Source organism: Lissotriton vulgaris, chromosome 2_1 (assembly GCF_964263255.1).
Source record: "Lissotriton vulgaris chromosome 2_1, aLisVul1.2, whole genome shotgun sequence".
In the NCBI taxonomy this organism is placed as follows: domain Eukaryota; kingdom Metazoa; phylum Chordata; class Amphibia; order Caudata; family Salamandridae; genus Lissotriton; species Lissotriton vulgaris.
In genome coordinates this window covers 271,494,768-271,514,264 of record NC_141687.1, presented here as the reverse complement: position 1 = coordinate 271,514,264, position 19,497 = coordinate 271,494,768, and the positions used below count along the sequence as shown (strand labels likewise).

The window sequence follows — 19,497 nt, the reverse complement described above, 5'->3', positions numbered from 1 at the left end:
ACAGCCAATTCATAGTCACAGGCAAGGCAATCCTAAGAGCTGTTCGTGCAGCGCTGCCTGTGCACGTATAAAAAACAAGCACTGGCGCTGCCAATAGGTTTCGCATTTGGAAAGTTGGAGCTATTGGTTTTGTAAATGACATTTTATATTTATATATTATTATTGACAATGCCAATAACGATATATAAATATAAAATGTAATTTACAAAACCAATAGCTCCAACTTTAAAAAATGCGAAACCTATTGGCAACGCCAGTGCTTGTTTCTTCTCTGTCCCAAGAGCACATTTGTACTTGAGTGAGGATTCGATCTCAAATAAGACATGACTGGCACTCCATTTGTTTTCTCCCCTTTCGATGAAAACAGTTCTCATTGACTGCAGTGTTAGGAACATGTGTAAGTTTGGTCCTCAGGTCAGAATCCACAGAAGGAGCCATACAAATCTGTAACAAACCTAGTACCTTCTCACAGGTCAACTGCTGAAAAAGTGATGAAGTCTAAACTACAGCAAAGACACTGTTTTTTGTGATGAAAGTAAACATGTCCAACATCCACTTTAAGTCTATTATTGATTGTCAAGAGTCTCTGTCAGAGGTAGGAATTTATGTAATAATTTAAAACACCCAAATCGTCACAAAAGGGGAAAGGGAAATGGAAAAACAACCTAGCTTTATGTGTGCAAAATGGGTAAGAAATATACGGTAGACTTTCTGGCAGTCCTTGTGAATGATGGCTAAGCCACCAACTTCCCTGGTATGGTGAATTCGGTGGAATGGTTTGAACCCTGAAAGCAAGCTGCCGCCAGATCTGGTTGGGTGGTGTCCACGGTTCAGTAATAAACAGCAGGGAGTCGAGCAAGAACTTTTTAGCCCTGAGTGCATGCTTTAGAAGAGAATGAGCTTTGATTAATGCAGAGTTTAGTTCGTGGTTGGGGTGATTATTGCCTGTCATTGCCTATGAGTGGGAAATAGAATTAGTGGATAAGTAAGGGAAGTGCAGAGAGCTTTTTTGAACTCTTAGAGAAGTACTGGGGGAGGGGGAGATGAATCAACGGCAGCGGTTAACAGCAGGAATATTATTAAGGGACCTTCAGAGTTTAGTGAGAGTTGAGCGTCACATGAATAAACTAGCAGATTGGGAGTTAGTCTTGATATGAGGACTCGAGTCTGAAAGTGGGCAGACACAATGGCTGTCATTGTGCATGAGTGGTGCAGAGATGGGCTTAACTTTTGTTTGTCTGCTGTGCACCCAAGCCAAAAGTGGTTGGGTCTAGGCAGCAGATAAGGGAAGCTTATGCCGTAGCAGTGTTGGCGCGTAGCTCTCTATGCGCTGCTTCTACTGGAAAGTAAACTGTTGAGATTAAATAACTAACAAACTAAAACATGAGAAAAAATCCATAAAATATAAAATGAGATTGAGGTGAGCTCGACCCGAGAACAGTGCGAGCCAGGCAACTCGCTGAATACATGGAAAACAAAGTGTTTCCCTTATAGTTTCGCAGAATTTCGGCATTTGCGAATGCAATTTGGCCAAATGGTATGTATTAAGCAAATCTGCGTGCAAAATAAGGAATCGCAAAATTTGTGATTCCTTATTTTGCGATTGCATTTAAGGAATCGCAGATTTTGCGATTCCTTAAAAAAAGCATGAAAAAATGCAAATTGGCCATAAGGAATCGCAAATTACCACCAACTTCAAGTTGGTGGTAATTTGCGAATTCCTTAAAAAATGCACTTTTTTGCATTTTTCAAAGTGCACTGTGAAGCACATACATGCCCTAACGGCATGTATGTGCACCACATGTGCACCCATGCTAATTTCAGGGGTGCAACAGGGTGTCCTTTGGACACCCCTGCACACTTGAAATTATTCTCAATTTGCGATTCTCAAATTGCGAATCGCAAATTGAGAATAACTTCCCATTCATTCCTATGGGCCTCCTGGCCCATAGAAATGAATGGGAAAGTATTCCATAATTGCGATTCGCAATTTGCTAATCGCAATTATGGAATTTTAAGAAATCGCGATTTTCTACATACATACCAATTTGCGAATCTCAAATAGCGATTTATTTAAAATCGCTATTTGAGATTCGTAAATGGGTACCTTCATACATATGGCCCTCAGTGACAAGTATTGAGCGTCCTTGCACCCAGCATCTCTATATGGCTACCTAACATGGAAAGTGAGTTTGCCAAAGAGCTCAGAGCCAAACAATAAAGAAACGAAGCATGTGATGTAGAAACAGCAAGGGGCAACCCAGGGAGTCTAGTAGAACAGTCAAAAACATCTAGTCCTAAAGGTGGTACAGGTGCGGGCAGTTGCAGATTCGGCTTACTGGCTCCATGGCTGTGGAACACCTTTCCTCTGGAGATCCGGCTATGCTCTGACCTTCTGCCATTCAGGAAAGCCTTAAAGACCTGGCTTTTCCAGCAAGCATTCCAATAAATCTCGGCCACCTGTCTCCTTGGTCACTCCCTTTATCACGGACAGCGCCAAGAAACCAATCGGTGTCAGTGCGCTCAAGAATTTTTTTTTAACATAACATAACAGGTATGATGTGACTTTGTCTCATTCTTTTGTTGTGTTCGACCACTCCCATTTGGCTGTTCCAAATGACCCCTACCTTTTAAGACCTTATTTTGAAGCTCTTAGTAACGTTAAAGGGTAAACAGACTATGGCTAACCAACCCCTTCATATTGTCAATTTAGTAAAAGTGAAATCATTTCTTCCATCTCATCTGCATCACAGTACAAGTCTGTACTGCAGCTGTGGTTCATCTCACGTGATAAAGTTATGAACCATGCTACTTTTACTAGAATTACGTAAAGTGTTTTGGGATTTAAAATTCTGTCTTTCTCATGATCAGAACTATTCCTGTAGCACGGTTTACCAGAAACAAAATTGGTAGGTTGAGCTGAAAAATTATATTCTTTCCTCCTTGCAATAGTATTATATTCTTTCTTCCTTGCTATAGTATTAGTTGCAGAAAGGAGGCTTGCTAACCAGTAATATTTTTTTGTTGAAGGGGCTTTATGTTGCAGTATTTTCTGCACTGACTTTCTTTTTTAAGCAAGGTTAATGTGGCATATTTACAACCCCACCAACATTCACTTACCATGATCCACGCTACTGACTGTTAGTGTTGAGCGGGTGCATTTACAGCTCCCTCCCCCGAGCTCTTGTTTTGGGGCACCATCAATCGTTTACACATAGCAAGTAGAATGAACCTTTTGATGACATGCTAGCCCATGTAATTGTGTTGGGAAGTAAGTGTGAAGCCATATAGGCTATACTACCATAAGTCATGAGCATAAAGTGAATAATATTTAATCCATCCCAAGGTGTCTTTATTTCAGTTTTTTTCCTTGATTGATTCATTGTGAGTCTTGACCTCTTTTTCGTTACAGGCTTACAAATGGTGCATAGAAGCCATGAAGGAAATTTCGGGGAGTCTTCCTGTCAAAGTAGTAGTTGATGTTTTAAGACAAGCTTCAAAGGTAAACCTCATTTATTTTTAAATAAACCATCAGTCAGTAAAGGCTAAAGGATTGGCATTTCACTTAAATCACAACGATTCTGTACAGTTTTTTTAATTGGTTTTTCAAAACACGGGGTGTGGTGGGGGGAGGTGGTTGGGGTCTCTAGAATGGGAAGGGTTTAGCCCTTTATTATTGCAGAAAGGTAATAAGACACCCCGCTCAGCACAATTTTCAAAGATATATATTCAACAGACTTATCTCAATGATCAATGCTGCAAGGCGGAAATTTCAAGTTACGTCACAATTTTATTAGTTCCTTTGAATTCCTTTAACATTTCATAAAGGATTTTTCGTTTTACCGCTGATTAAGATGATTTTTGTTTGTAAAAAGAACTTTTTTTAATGGTATGTTGAATGAATTTAAATGGAATGTCTACAAACTCAGTCCATGTATACCATTTGTCCCTCTCTGTTGATGGTGGTACGGCCATCATTCGTTTTAGCTGCCCACCCTTCCAGGCATGGTGACATAGGAGTTTTTCTCTGAACAAAAATGTTTTCCAGGAGAGAACTTTAGCCCTGCTGCCTGGCTGGCAAAACAATAGTGCTGTGAAGAGTTGCCATGGTGGTGGCTCCTTTCACAACACAGATATCACCGCCGAGAAAGTGGGGCTCTCTAAATAGTGCAGACAGTTTTTCGCCCCTCTGGGAGACCAGAGTACCATTCACCAGTTTCTAAAAAAGCCATTTTTTTCTTGTAAGTGACTTCTAAGGTGGTAGCTGCGCTTAATGCCATCCAGTTTTGGTAATATGACAAAAAACAAGTGGCGGATTTGCTTAGCACGATCAGCACATCATAGAACAGAATATCTCCCTTGTTATGGATCTAGACAATGTTAATTATATCACTCTGTTGGAGTGCAGGCCTGATGTAGTGCTCATCCACCTTTTAGCACCAATCTACAATCCCCTACCCACTCAAGGTGAGGCAGAGTATCATATACAATTTACAAACAACCACCAGTGCACATCCTTTTTAGTCACAATTATCCAATGGGCATCCGGCCACGTCAATCCAATATCTCGAGTGTTCTTTTGATCCACAATGGAAAACGCACAATGTTCATTAATATTCAGTGTTCTTTTGTTAATTATTTTCTTGTCACAGCCGACGCGCGTTTTGCCCTCCGCGGGCTTTTTCAAGGCAAGCACTTTTTAGGTGAGCAGCATGTGTTCTAAGAAACGACAATTAGTAAAAACCTTTGGGCATTGTTCCTCCAAGCCTTTCACTTTCACACGTCAAAATGCTGTCAGCGTAGTTCCTTATTCTAGGATCCATCCACGTATTGTATTTCAGAGTCTAGACGCGCTACTTGGAGCCTTGATAAGTTCCATCGCCATTCGCGTGTATTGGCATCGGAAAAGGTAGCCTTCTTCCGCATTTCCCTTCCTACCTTTTCCGACGCCAATACACGCGAATGGCGATGGAACTTATCAAGGCTCCAAGTAGCGCGTCTAAACTCTGAAATACAATACGTGGATGGATCCTAGAATAAGGAACTACGCTGACAGCATTTTGACGTGTGAAAGTGAAAGGCTTGGAGGAACAATGCCCAAAGGTTTTTACTAATTATCGATTCTTAGAACACAGACTAGCAAAGAAATGGTCAGGGGTTCTGCCCACTTAACCCTCCCGTACCTGAGCAGGAGACATCCAAGGATGAGAAAGTAGCAACAAAGGGGTACCGAAGGGAACAATCCAATTTTAATTCTCAAACAAGAAACAGTTAATTATCTTGTGAATCAAAAATCAAACATTAAGAAAATATATATGTTAATTCATCAACACACATATAAACGGACATCAAGGGAAGCACAACAACCAACAGTCTATATACAAAAACATCGCATATACATCATATACAAATATACATCACATTTACAATATCAACAAACGTTTCTATGTACCCTAAACACAAGAAATATATAAAAAATATATATATATCCCAATTCGGGTAAGTGCCTCCACCTAATTTATAATAGAGTGCACAACACAATGGTAGTCCCAAAAGCAAGGCACCTGGGGGTTAACACATCAACCCAGTCTATATTTGTATTGGTGCAAATCAGCCAAAAATAAAATTCTTTCTGAATTATAACAGGGGACTCCAGTCGAAGCAAAAAGGTGTCGACGCAGTCGCGGTCGCGTTTCAGCCAGATGATGTAGGCTTCATCAGGACAATGGATACTCTGATAAGAACAATTATTTATATATATATATTATACCTTCTTACTTGCCAAGCAAGAGCACATATAATAAAATAACATCAAAGCTGCATAAGTGACATTACCTCCCCCATGCGTAGAAATGCAGGGTCTACTAGAGAATCCATCAAGGAAAAGAAAGAGAAAAAAGAAAGGCAGAAATTAAAGTTACTGTCCAGCAGTAATCCACTGGAGATCAAACATGCTTAAGGCCAAATAAATAATACAAAGTGTTTATCAGAAGGGCCCTCAACCACACCTCTATGCGTGAAAAGAGCACACGTGTAATGGAGCAAACGGGACACCACAAATATGTACCCCTTATCTTCCAAAGTGAATTCAAGTGTCTGAAAAATAAATCCTATCACCCGAAAGGGAAAATATATACCTATTCTTCTGGGCCCTGGCAACTTCTCGGACCGATATCGGCGGCTAGTATACACAATCACCCACACAGGGGTGGGGGGCGGGGCGGGAATCGCTTTCTAACTCCAGTATAAGGAATTATTCCTGAAGTAAACACATATAAAGACCAATGAAGCGCCACCTCAAGTCTAACCAAGAGAGAGGAGTCTCATCTCAGTATCCATATACATAGACTCACTCCAAACAACATTTTTGTCTTGCATACCTTATTTATATGCAATGGGTCCACTCGGATGAGGGAAGAGGAAAACAGGCGTGGCTTAAATCACACGTACTTTCTGCCATCGTCATACGGCCATCGGGGGGTGAAGAAAGGAGAAAGAGTAACAGACCATAAAAAACTCACACTGACCTCTAATCACGCTAGTTCATAGCCACAGGTCTCTTATACTAATAATGGGAGCACAAAAGTCAAAAACAGCGATTTATAATAAGTGATCCCAATATGTGTCTCGGTCTCACAAAAGCAAAGCTAGTGATTAGTCGACCGTGTGGACACAGAAAGCCCATCTAATTCTGATAAACATAGGGCCACACGAGGCAAGGGAAACTCTAGAGCTCACCGACCTAACGCCCACCCAAATAATCACAGTCTCTGTCAGCCTATCAAACTAAGTAAAACACACGACCCATCTTTAAAGAGAGATCGCGGTAGCTATGGTGGCAGCTCCATAACAATATCACGCCTATCGCACTGGCTCGCATAATCCTGCATGTAACCCCAGTTCATATGGCAGCTGCAGTTTGTGTGACAATAACCGCCGCGCGGGAAGAAAGGAGAAGCGGCAATTACCTGAAGTCTTAGGTGCGGGGCGACACGGACATCCAGTGTTCGCTGCAGCGTGAGTAAAACACCAGGAAGGGAAATGCGGTCGACCTTGCACATGTAAATGACGCATCTCAAGCGTCAGCACGAGCGTCAAACACAGAAAACGGACAAATACACCCAAAGGACGATCTCTAATTCCTAGCTAGAATCCACACATCCCGAGCATAAACCGGCATCACCCGATCTAAAGTCCCTCATTCTATCCAATGTAAGTGCACACATTCAAAACATAGAACCCACACAAAAACCAATATGAGTGAAGTTAATAAAAAACGAAAACCAATCAAAAAATATATATAAAGAGGGAGATCAAAATATGTGTAGTGTTGTGAAAAGACTCCTGTATTTCCACTATTGGGTTCCCATTTTTTTTATCATACATAGTAGCCCTATATACAAAGAAGACACAGCAGCAATCAAGTGAACAAAGGCTATTCAAATTCGAATTGTCACATTTTGTAAGACTATATATACACGTTAAAATCTCCAAAGGAATCAATATAAATGTAAATCTAGTATAACTATACATACTACAGTGCTATGTATAATATTGTCTCATCATCTATTTCAAATCAGAGGAGAAAACAGCAAAGGAATGGACATTAGGAAAGCTTCATAAAGAAACGGACAACAGTTCAAATCAATACCCAAATTTCATCACGTTCATTCAGACCTTTTTCAGATGTGTGGTATCTCTCTATTAATCTCGCTTCAGTTCGATTCAACTTGGTCTCTAAATCTGTTTTATTTTTAGCTGAGATGGTAACTAGAACTGCCCAAGTCAAATCTTCCTCATCGTGGTCTGCCTCCATAAAATGCTGTACTAAAGGCGCCCCAATGTACTTACATCTTATGCGTGATTTATGTTGTCCAATGCGCATTTTGACTGCTTGAGACGTCTGCCCAATATATGCCAGGTCACAGGGACAGGTAACCACATAGGTACAGTTCTTGGTGTTACAGTTTGAAAAAGTGCGCATCATATGTGTGTGACCATTGATCTCAATCTCTTTCAAATCCCTAGTGTTGGGGCATACAGAGCAGTTCATACAGCGGTAGTGTCCGATTACAGGTGGTAATCCTAACAAGCCCCTGGTGTCTTTTTTGAGTGGTAACATCCTATTTGCCTTCACCAGATGCTGCTTTATATTCTTTCCCCTACGGAACGCAAAAAGGGGTTTGGGGATATTCAAATGATCTATAAGTCTCCAGTTTTTTTAAATAATCTGTTTGACCTTGTTTGCTTTAGGGTTGAAAGTAAGTACACAGGTCAATACTATGCCTTCTTTTTTGTCTCTGGGTGTCAGTAAACTTTCTCGGGGTGTGTACCACGCACGTTTAAGTACTGCTCTGATCAACTTCCTGGGATATCCTCTATTGCAGCGTTTATTCATTAGGGTCTCTGCATTGTCAAAGTAATCAATTTTGTTGGAGCAACTGCGACGGATACGCAAAAATTGCCCATAGGGCAAGTTTTCTTTAAGGCTCCTAGGATGGCCACTACTGAATTCTAAAAGCGTGTTCCGGTCAGTAGGTTTAGTATAAAGATTAACTTTCAAGGCTCCTCCGTTATTAAAGATCCAGACATCAAGAAAATTGATTTTATCATTGCTTGCACTTATGGTGAATTTCAAATCAGAGGAACATGAATTGAGCCACTCATTGAAAAGGGTCAATTCCTCATTGTTGCTGTTCCAGATGAGGAATATGTCGTTGATGTAGCGAACCCACCTCGACAACAAATGCCGAAATGGGTTCGCCACACCGAAGACATACACCTCCTCAAATTGGTCCATCACCAGATTAGCAATTTCTGGTGCAAAACAACACCCCATCGCTACTCCCTTCAGTTGTAAATAAAGGAAGTCTTTGAACGTAAAAAAGTTATTTTTTAGACAGATTTTGGCAAGTTCTATGATAAATTTCTTAGGGACCTGTTCCTTCAAGCCTTTCACTTTCACACGTCAAAATGCTGTCAGCGTAGTTCCTTATTCTAGGATCCATCCACGTATTGTATTTCAGAGTTTAGACGCGCTACTTGGAGCCTTGATAAGTTCCATCGCCATTCGCGTGTATTGGCGTCGGAAAAGGTAGGAAGGGAAATGCGGAATGAGGCTACCTTTTCCAATGCCAATACACGCAAATGGCGATGGAACTTATCAAGGCTCCAAGTAGCGCGTCTAAACTCTGAAATACAATACGTGGATGGATCCTAGAATAAGGAACTACGCTGACAGCATTTTGACGTGTGAAAGTGAAAGGCTTGGAGGAACAATGCCCAAAGGTTTTTACTAATTGTCGATTCTTAGAACACATGCTGCTCACCTAAAAAGTGCTTGCCTTGAAAAAGCCCGCGGAGGGCAAAACGCGCGTCGGCTGTGACAAGAAAAGAATTAATAAAAGAACACTGAATATTAATGAACATTGTGCGTTTTCCATTGTGGATCAAAAGAACACTTGAGATATTGGATTGATGTGGCCGGATGCCCATTGGATAATAGTGACTAAAAAGGATGTGCACTGGTGGTTGTTTGTCAGTTTTGGTAATATCTTCCAAGGCAGATGGGGCCCATTTAATTTGTAAAGTTAATAGAAATAATCTCCAAGATGTTTCATAAAGACATGTAGCGAGCGCGTAACATCTGACGTATATGGCCTGTAGTCAATAAACAAATCTGTATTCTTCAGCCAAGACCCTGTTTTAAGGGCAGAATAGTTTTCAGGTCCATCTTTCTAAATCTCAGAAAAACCCTGCCACAGCAGGGAAACATTTTTCTACCATGATCAAAAAAAAAATATCCTCACGAACAAAATTATTTAGAAAACTTGGTCGATTTTTGGAGGCATCTATGAAATGGCAGTGTACATTTTTACACTTTAGTAAATAATAAAGACACATAGCACGCATTGTAGAATACATCATACGTCTGCCAGTCACTTCTGAAACATAAGTACTATGGTATACAATCCGACAATAATGAACACCTTTTACTCCAGAAATAAGCTAGTTACTAGAATATTAATTATATTCAGCCTTCTGAGATCACAGAGAAGTCACCGACCCACCCACCCACAGTGTGTTGGTGCTATAAAGGCAGTTTGGGAGGGTATATAATCTTGTTTTAGTCCTTCGAAGTTGCATCCACCCTGTCATGTAAATATGCAAAAAAAGAACCCCAATGTTTTAGTTCTGGCTTTTCACCTCCGGCTGCAAGAAAGCATGTGCTTCTGCAGAAAGGTTACACCATACCGCACTGGACCTTTAAACCAGCACACAGCGACCCACTTTTTGGCTGAGAGTAACGGTACGTTAGCTGGTCACCTAAATGGTTTGAGAACAGCTGCTATGCAGAGACGTTTTTTAAGGCGTAGGCAAAGTGAGCAATGGCCCAGGGCCCCTACCTTCTAAGAGGCCCATGGTAAAGTAAACGTTCTATTTATCTAGATCAACTCTCTATTTCCATATCTCAGTCTCTCTCCCCTCACCCTACTTTTACCTCTGGATCTCTCTTGCTTTGCTCAGTGGCATCTTAAGGATTTTGGGGTCCCTGTAAAGACCTATTTCAACTGTTAACTGAGCACCCCGATTCTGAAAGTTTGTTTGGTATCATACAGACTGCCATTTGCAGAAAATGGACAGTAAAATTACAATCAGAGAGCCCCAAAATATGCCTTGCCCCGCCGGGCCCCAAAGATCCTTAAGACAACACTGCTGCATACCCCTTCAGGTCCATTAGGGTGACATGCACTGTATATTTTAGAATGTTTGAAATTGTTGCTAGGTAACCAATCTTCGAACATGTGGATGTAGACACTGATAGTCTAAGTGTACGAAGTCAGCATAGGGAGCTTTACACCTTCAACTTATGTATGATCTCTAATGTCCAATTAATGCTGGGATGCCGGACTGCAGTACTATCTATGCAGGAACTTAATACTCAGCAATTTATGTCTGTAATTCATAGATATGGTGATCATTTGAGCACAGCAGTATGTACATCTTTTTCGTACTATTGGTCCCTTGTATACTTCTCCTAATGCCGCCTAGCCGGTACAGTAGTTTTTGGCCTATTTTCTTACAATGTTGCATATAGTCGAGCAATCTATCTGCTACACTCTGCTAACTAGATTGCATTTGTAGTTCAGGTGGCTCCGCTGAGTTGTTTGGGTTTAACGTTTTGACAGTGTGGCAAAGTGTAAAATATATAAAGATATCAAGTGGGCTTGCAGTTTTCTTGCCATTAAATATATCCAATACCATACACCTCTTATCTTGAGATATATATATATATATAGTGTAAGACCTCGTCTTGATATGAAGCGACAAACCACTGATAGAAAATATTGCTATGAGCACCACTGCTTCACATGGATATATTGAATACGACTATGAGCACGAGATCTTTCTCTCTTTTTTTGGGGGGGGGGTAAAGGGAAAATTATTTTTGAACAACATATTTTCACTATCTTACGTTATAGACTAGACATAGACCATAGCTCATTTCACTTATATTGACACGAATAAAATAAGATTGGAACACATAAGATGATGATACAGAGGGTACTACACCCAAGCGATCTTAATCTTTAGAGATATAACCATATCTTATCACAAATCACAGATTCCAGTACTCCTTGATCACTTCCTCCTTTGGTTTCAACCTGTTTTTTCGGAATTTACACTATGGGTACTACACCCTTAATGTGCCTTATGCAACGTGATACATCTAACCTGAAATGTTATGTTTCACTTACATTTTTTTCTTTAAAAAACCAAACAAGTGGGAAAATGCATTATTATAGATTCTCTATGAGTTTCTATTGTTGCTGTGAATAAATGCATGGCTTTTAAAGAGATCTCCGTGTGATGTTTGTAAACACGGAGACCTTTCTTCCCTTTCTATGATTTTGTATCAGTACTTAAAGATGAGTAAAAAAATGCTGGTCATGTGACCAAGAGCCCGTGAGCTCGAAACGCGTCGTTTGTTTATGCCCAAATAAACAACCTTCTAAAAGTACCTGATGGTGTGGCTTGTCATCCTTGTTCGGAACGTGAGGATTCTGTGGATATATATATATATATATCACTTCGTACCGAAGCCAGTGTCTCCACCACTGTACACTCGGTAGTTAGTGCAAGTGTGGGGTTGTCTATTAGTTGAGGTATAGGCAAGTAGAGTTGTGTGTACTCAGTTTGTAACATGCGTCAATGATATATGCATGAACAGTGCTTTTTATAAGGAACCCTTTTCCACTAAATCGCTTTCGGCAATGATGTTGTGCATGCAGGCTAGTAGAAAGTACGATTATATTGTATACAGAGCTTGGTAGCAAGGTTATGTTGCTCTATATCTTTTACCGAGAATCTGCCTTTTTTATAGGGTAGAATCATCCAATTTTGTACTTGCTTACTGGTCCATATCAGCTGTGTGTACCCAGTTTGTACCATGAGCCATTAGTGAATGCAACTGTGCCTATTCGATCCATGGGGTATGGCACATGCTTAAATAGTGCTGTTTATAAGGAGCCCTCTCCCAATGTATTGGTTTTGGCAATGATGTGGTGCATGCAGGCTAGTAGAAAGTACCAATATATTGTATACAGAGCTTGGGATGCAAGGTAATATCGCTCTATCAGCCTGATTCATCAACGACCCGTTTTGCGAGTCAATAATAGCGATTCACAAGGAATCGCTATTACAGGCTTGCAAAACGGGATTCATGTAGGAATCGCAAAAGAAAATGCGATTCCTACATATTCCTTATTTGCGATTAGCAAAATCGCAAATAAGGAATAACTCCCCATTCATTCCTATGGGCCTTTTGGCCCATAGGAATGAATGGGGAGTATTCCTTATTTGCGATTAGCAATTTGCTAATCGCAAATAAGATAGCGATTTAAAGGGTGCCAGGGGTGTCCAAAGGACACCCGGTAGCACCCCTTAAATGCAAATTTAAACAGGTGTTGCGCACACACATGTACAAAGGACATGTGTGTGTGCAACATGTAACTTAGAAAAATGCTTTTAAAAGCATTTTTCTAAGTTTTCGCTATTTACCAAAAGGTTTGACATCGCAGTAAATAGCGGGCCGAAATTACGAATTCGCTATTTAAAAATGGATGATGAATTGCATTTAAGGAATCTCAAATAGAGATTCCTTAAATGTAATTCCTCGCAAAATAGCGAAATCGCTATTACCGATTTTTGCATTTGGGATGATGAATCCCAAATGCAAAAATCGCACTCGCAAAGGGCCAGATTCTCAGAATCTGGCCCTTTGCGAGCGCAATTCAGCTTGATGAATCAGGCTGTATATCTTTTACAGAGAATCTGCCTTTCTCATAGGGCAGAATTATCCAATTTTGTACTTGCTTACTGGTCCATATCGGGCTTGATATGATCGTATAAATATTTTAAAAAAAATTCTTTGGAAGTGAGATATGAATGTTTTGAATAGATGCAACAATTTGAGAGATTACTCTTTTTATCAGAGGAAGTCTGCCTGCTAAGGATAGTGACCAGCTTTACCACCGTTCGACTTGTGTTGAGAGTTTATCAAGCGCAGGCCCATAATTATCTTTTTTTTAAAAATTCTTTGGAGATGTCCGTTTTAATGTTAGTGCATCAAATTGAATTTGTAATACACTGAAGTGTGTATTGCATGTTTAAAGGGATTTTCCACAATTTATTTCAGTTTGTTCATCCCAGAGTCTAGCTCAGAGCGTATAACTTTTCTAATTACTGGCATTTGACTGACTTCCAAGCGCCTAATGTACAGTAAGCTATCATCAGCATACTTTGACACTGTTAGTTTCCTATTAGTGAATGATGGCCCCTGTGGGAGTAAAGCTCTTAAATATGGCAGACCATCAGCTCCATCGCCATGATACACACACAGCGGAGTCATCAAAGGGCACATGCCTAATGCCTCTGCTTATTGTGAACTGCTGCAACAGGTGACCATTTATTCTGATTCTTGTCCCTGGTGCCGTGTATACCAAAGTTGTGAGAATGATCTGAAAGAAAAACGTTAGTGACAGAATTCTTATCTTAGAATATCCCCAGGCATCAGACTGGATCCGGAAAGTTTTGCTTAGAAGTACCCCTGCCGCCAGTAGGTAGTTTCCTGCGACTCCACGTCCGTCACGGGCGTTGTCAGCGCCGAGATGACGTCACGGAGAGTACTTAGGCACCACCCACGCGCTCTGACGTCAGTTCTTTCTTTTTCCGCGCCAGCAAGCGCAGATCCGGATTGAGCACGTACTTAAGTCACTTTTTGACTACTCTTTTGAGACTTTTGTCTCCCCCCTTTTTCTCCTGGTGCACGTAGGGATGCCCGGCTTTAAATCTTGTGGGACGTGCTGCTGTAATATGTCGGTGGCGGACCCCCATGATGTGTGCCTCTACTGCCTGGAGACCGATCATGACTCCCGGGACTGTCGAGCTATAGCCCCGAAAGCCCTGCGGGAGCGTCGTCGTAATTTGCTGGAGGTTAGGCATTCGTCACAACGCCGCTCTGGGTCCAGGGGTCGTTCCCGTGACCTCTCGCGGGACGGGAGCAGTGGCTCCTCGGGCTCCAAATCTTCGCTTTTGGATTCCGGTAAGCGACACCATAAAAAGAAGTCGAAGAAGCGTGTTCACTCTCCGACTCCCCCCCCCCCCCCCCGCCCCCCCCCCCCCCGTCTCTTCTCTGAGGCGGACGAGGGGGACAGGGGCTCTGCCCCTTCGGCTCCTCTGGAGCCTGGGAGTCCAGCGGCCTACTCGCCATACCCGGGTCCGTCGGCGACTCCCAAACGCCTTGTGATCAAGCCTTCCTGACCACTCACCCACCGCCTGAGAACCTGGTCATTCAGGCCTCAACATTGCAGAGCGCCTTTCCCACGGCTCTGCCGGATAAGGTCTCTAAAAGGCTGGAACAATTTGGTAAGAGGTTGTTCTCCTCGGCTAGCTTAGGGCTGCAGTCAGTTAAGACCGCCTGCTTGTTGGGCCGTTACTCCCATGCAGTGTGGGATACCGTTGGTCAGGTCTTGCCTCAGTGATCTGAGGAGGTCCTGGCTGTCCTTACCCAAGTGGTTGCAGAAGGTAAGGATGCAGCTAAGTTTGCCATCAGGTGTGGTTTGAACACCGCAGTTTAGTTGGGCAGGGCGATTTCCACGACTGTGGCGTTGTGGCGCAACGCTTGGTTGCGTTAGACTGGGTTCTCGCCCGATGTCCAGGGCTCGCTCATGGACATGCCCTTTGATGTCTTTGGTGATAAGGCCGGCAGTGCATTGGAGCGCTTTAATGTCTCACGGGCCATGGCCAAGTCCTTAGGTCTTTTTACAAACAGCCCTGTCACTCCTGGGTTTCGTTCCTTTTGTGGCCAGGACAGAGGCACCCAGGCACGCTCCTCCAACAAGCTTGTGCAGCACCCAGCCCCAGTGTGGCCGCGGACGTGGCTTCCGCAGGGGCTGGCCTGGGAACCAGTGTGTGGGACAGTCCAACTCTACCTCCGCTGCTTCCACCTCTAAGCCTTCCTAATCCGAGCTTCAGGGAGCACCCCACGCCGGTGGGTGTCGGAATCCGCCACCACCTCCACCACTGGAGCAAAATTAAATCGGACAAATGGGTGCTGCAGATAATCTGCCAAGGTTACTCCCTTCCCTTTCAGTCCTCCCCTCCAGCCATGCCACCTCTGTGCCACCGCGTGTCGAGGGATCATTTGGCTCTTCTCCGACAGGAAGTCACGGCCCTCCAGGCCAAGGGGGCCATCAAGTGTGTTTCCGGTCAGGAAGTAGGGAGTGTTTGTAACTCCCACTACTTTCTGGTCCCCAAGAAGGACAAGAGACCTGCGCCCCATCTTGGACCTCCGGGACGTCAATCGCTTCCTCCGGAAGGAGAAATTCAAAATGGTGACCCATGCTCAGGTCCTGGCTGCCCTCGACCCTGGAGACTGGTAGCGTTGGACTTGCAGGACGTTTATTTTCACATTCCCGTCCTGCCGGCCCACCGGCGTTTCCTGCGATTCATGGTAGACCAAGAGCGTTTTCAGTTTGCTGTGCTGCCCTTCGGCCTTACCAGTGCCCCTCGGGTTTTTTACTGAGGTGATGGCGGTGGTCGCGGCTCATCTGCGCAGGTCGGGGTTGTCAGTCTTCCCCTACCTCGACAACTGGCTGTTGAAGGCGCGCTCGCCCCAGGCAATCACCTCCAGACTACAGACGACCTCCTGCATTTGCTGGGGTTCTTCATCAACGTGCCGAAGTCGCACCTGAGTCCTTCGCAGAAGCTCTCTTTCATCGGTGCATTTCTGGATTCAACGCTGTTTCGTGTTTATCCTTCCGAGCAGCGAGTCCGGGATATTATAGAATAGAATAGAATAGAAACCATTTGTAAAGCGCCTGGTTACTCAAAAACAGTGTCCCCGCGCTGAAAACTGCAATAAGAGCTCAGAGGAAAGAACACAGGTAGATCCAAACAGGGCAAGGGAGGAACTAATAATTAATTGCGAGGGAATAGGAAAGTTTTGAGTTTCCCCCGAAACCTGATTTCGGAGGGTTCCATGCGGATCTCGAGAGGAAGCTCGTTCCAGCCCTTGGCAGCCAAGTATCTGAACGAGCAGCCGCCCATCCTGGCTCTGGTAATTTTAGGGATTTTGAACATCATCATTCCAGAAGATCTCAAATTCCTGGTAGGTCGATGTATTGTGAGTAAGCGATGAAGATAACCTGGGCCAGTGCCATGGGCAATAAGGTTATGATCCCGATCTTTAAGCCTCTATCCCGGGTTTCGGGCAGGTTGACCCTTCGGCTTCTGGGCCTGATGGCCTCCTACATCCTGCTGGTGACACATGCCAGATGGCATATGTGGACCCTGCAGTGGGACCTGAAGTTATAGTGGGCGCCGCATCAGGGCAACCTCTCCGATCATGTTCAGGTATCGGAGAGCGCTGCGCGACAATTGCAGTGGTAGCTCACGAATCGCAATTGGGTAAATGGCAGATCCCTCTCCATTCCCCAACGGGAGCACACAGTAGTGACGGATGCGTCCCACCTGGGATGGGGAGGCCACTTGGGGGAGGAGGAGATCAGAGGTCTCTGGTCTCCGGCGGAGTCCCGTCCCCATATCAACATCTTGGAGCTGAGGGCGATCCGATTTGCACTGAAGGCATTCCTTCCCTCTGTCCGGGGAAGTGTGGTGCAGGTGTTCACAGAGAACACCACCACCATGTGGTATTGCAACAAGCAGGGCGGAGTGGGGTCTTGGACCCTTTGTCAAGAGGCTCTACGCCTCTGGACATGGCTGGAACATCACGGCATCACCTTGGTTGTTCAACACCTGGCGGGTTCTATAAACGCCAGGGCAGATGAACTCAGCCGCCGGTGCTTGATGGATCACGAATGGCGTCTGTACTGGGACGTGGCGCAAGGTCTCTTTCTACAGTTGGAAGAGCCTTGGTTAGATCTGTTCGCCACCGAAGAGAACGCACAATGTAATCTGTTCTGCATGTTGGAATTTCCAAGGCGGCACTCGCTCGGAGACGCTTTTTGTCGCTAGTGGAGTTGAGGTCTGTTGTACGCCTTTCGCCTATACCACTTCTGCCCAGCATGCTGAAGAAGATCAGGCGCAACCTGGCCCAAGTCATTCTTGTGGCTCCGGACCGGGCTTGAAGAGTATGGTATCCTGGGCTACTCCGTATGAGCGTCGATCCCCCGATCCGTCTGCCCCTTCGGGAGGATCTTCTGTCGCAGCGGCAGGGGACGGTTCTCCACCCGAACCTGTCCAGCCTCCACTTCCATTGTGGAGATTGAGCTACGACAGTTGGCACCTTTCGATCTTCCTCCCGAAGTCTGTGATGTCATTCTGGCAGCCAGGCGTCCCTCCACCAAAACGGTATACGCCTGCAGGTGAAACAGGTTTGTGGCATGGTGCACAGCAAAGGCTCTGGATCTCCTTTCTGCTCCTCTTTCTGAGATCCTTCTGTTCCTCCTATCTTTGGCCCAGCAGGGCTCTGCTCTGGGCTCTATCAAAGGCTATCTTTCGGCTATCTCTGCCTTTTTACGGCTTCCAGATCAGCCTTCTCTTTTTAAGTCCCCGGTTGTTAAGCGTTTCCTCAAAGGCACTACGCATACGTTTCCAACCGTGCTTTTCACTTTGCCTACCTTCTTTCCTCCTCCGCCTCCTTCCAGAGAGGAAGAGCGACTCCTCCGTCTGGAACCAAAACGTGCGCTCTCCTTCTACGCTCTCCTTCTACCTGAGTCGCACACACCAGTTCCGGGTGGATGACCAGCTCTTTGTTGGCTACGTGGGCGCCAAAAAACGGTCGGGCTGTGCACAAGAGGTCATCTCTCGGTGGGTCGTTCTCTGCATCAAGGCCTGTTATTCGTTGGCTAAGAAGGAGCTTCCTGTGGGGTTGCGTGCCCATTCCTCCAGGGCAACGGCAGCCACTACTGCCTTGGGACGCGGCATTCCCTTGCAGGACATTTGTCAGGCAGCTACGTGGTCCTTGCTGCACATGTTTACCAAGCACTACTGCCTTGACAGTCAAGTCCGGAGGGACGGCTTCTTTGGCCGTTCTGTGCTCCGTGACTTTCTGGTGTAATTTTGTTTGCAGACCCACCATCGGGGTTGGTATTGCTGGGGTATCTATTCTAAGGTAAGGAATCTGTCAAGAACGTGTCTCTTTCAGATGCACCAGTTACTACTTGTGTAACAAAATATCTGTAAGAGACATTAGTTAGTTACAGATTCCTTATCGCCCCTACCATCCTCCCCGTTCTGCGAACTAATTACTTGGCATAAGGTCATCCCTTTTAGGGCCCTAGTTTTATGCACCAATGGTCGGTATCTTGCATGGCTCTGCGTTCCTGGTGCGGAAAGTCGTGTACAGAACTGACGTCCCCGCGCATGGGTGGCGCCTAAGTACTCTCCGTGATGTCATCTCGGCGCTGACGACGCCAGTGACGGACGTGGAGCCACAGGATGCCACCTACTGATGCGCAGGGGTACTGCTAAGCAAAACTTTCCGGATCCAGTCTGACGCCTGTGGATATTCTAAGGTAAGGAATCTGTTACTAACTAATGTCTCTTACAGATATATTGTTACACAAGTAGTAACTTGTGTTTTAGGTACTTCCCAACCATGGCCTGGAAACTGTTTTCGTGAAGGCCAACTGAAGAGAGTCAAATGCCTTTTCAGCTTTCAGAAATACTGAGATGTGTAGTATATTTGGGTTTATCTGATGCACAGTTGCAAATAACATTAGGATATCACGTGACTTTATTTTGCTTGCCAGGAACCCTGCCTGGTCCAGGACAACTACAGCACGCATTACTGGGGGGGGTTAGCCTATTGGCTCTGATCTGATCTGTGCACGGATTGCGATTGATATAGGCAACTATCCTTGGCTCTAGTAGTGTTATGATTATCTTGTGGGAGGACAACAGCTTATTGCAGCAGTTTGCACTGTGTTAATGCTTCTGTATACAGGACCTCGAAATGTGGGCTGAGCTCCT

At 44.2% G+C, this 19,497-nt stretch overlaps 1 protein-coding gene across 2 annotated transcripts in view; it reads left to right on the top strand.

Moving 5' to 3' along the window:
• Positions 1–19,497, top strand: part of APPBP2 (amyloid beta precursor protein binding protein 2) — a 296,134-nt gene that overhangs the window by 128,451 nt on the left and 148,186 nt on the right. For both annotated transcript variants that reach the window (XR_015308361.1, XM_086954920.1), the window contains exon 6: positions 3,413–3,502. Coding sequence is in view for 1 of the 2 variants with exons in the window: in XM_086954920.1 (XP_086811046.1) it covers positions 3,413–3,502 (90 nt within the window). In the remaining variant the exon portion in view is untranslated. The remainder of the gene's footprint in view (positions 1–3,412; positions 3,503–19,497) is intronic.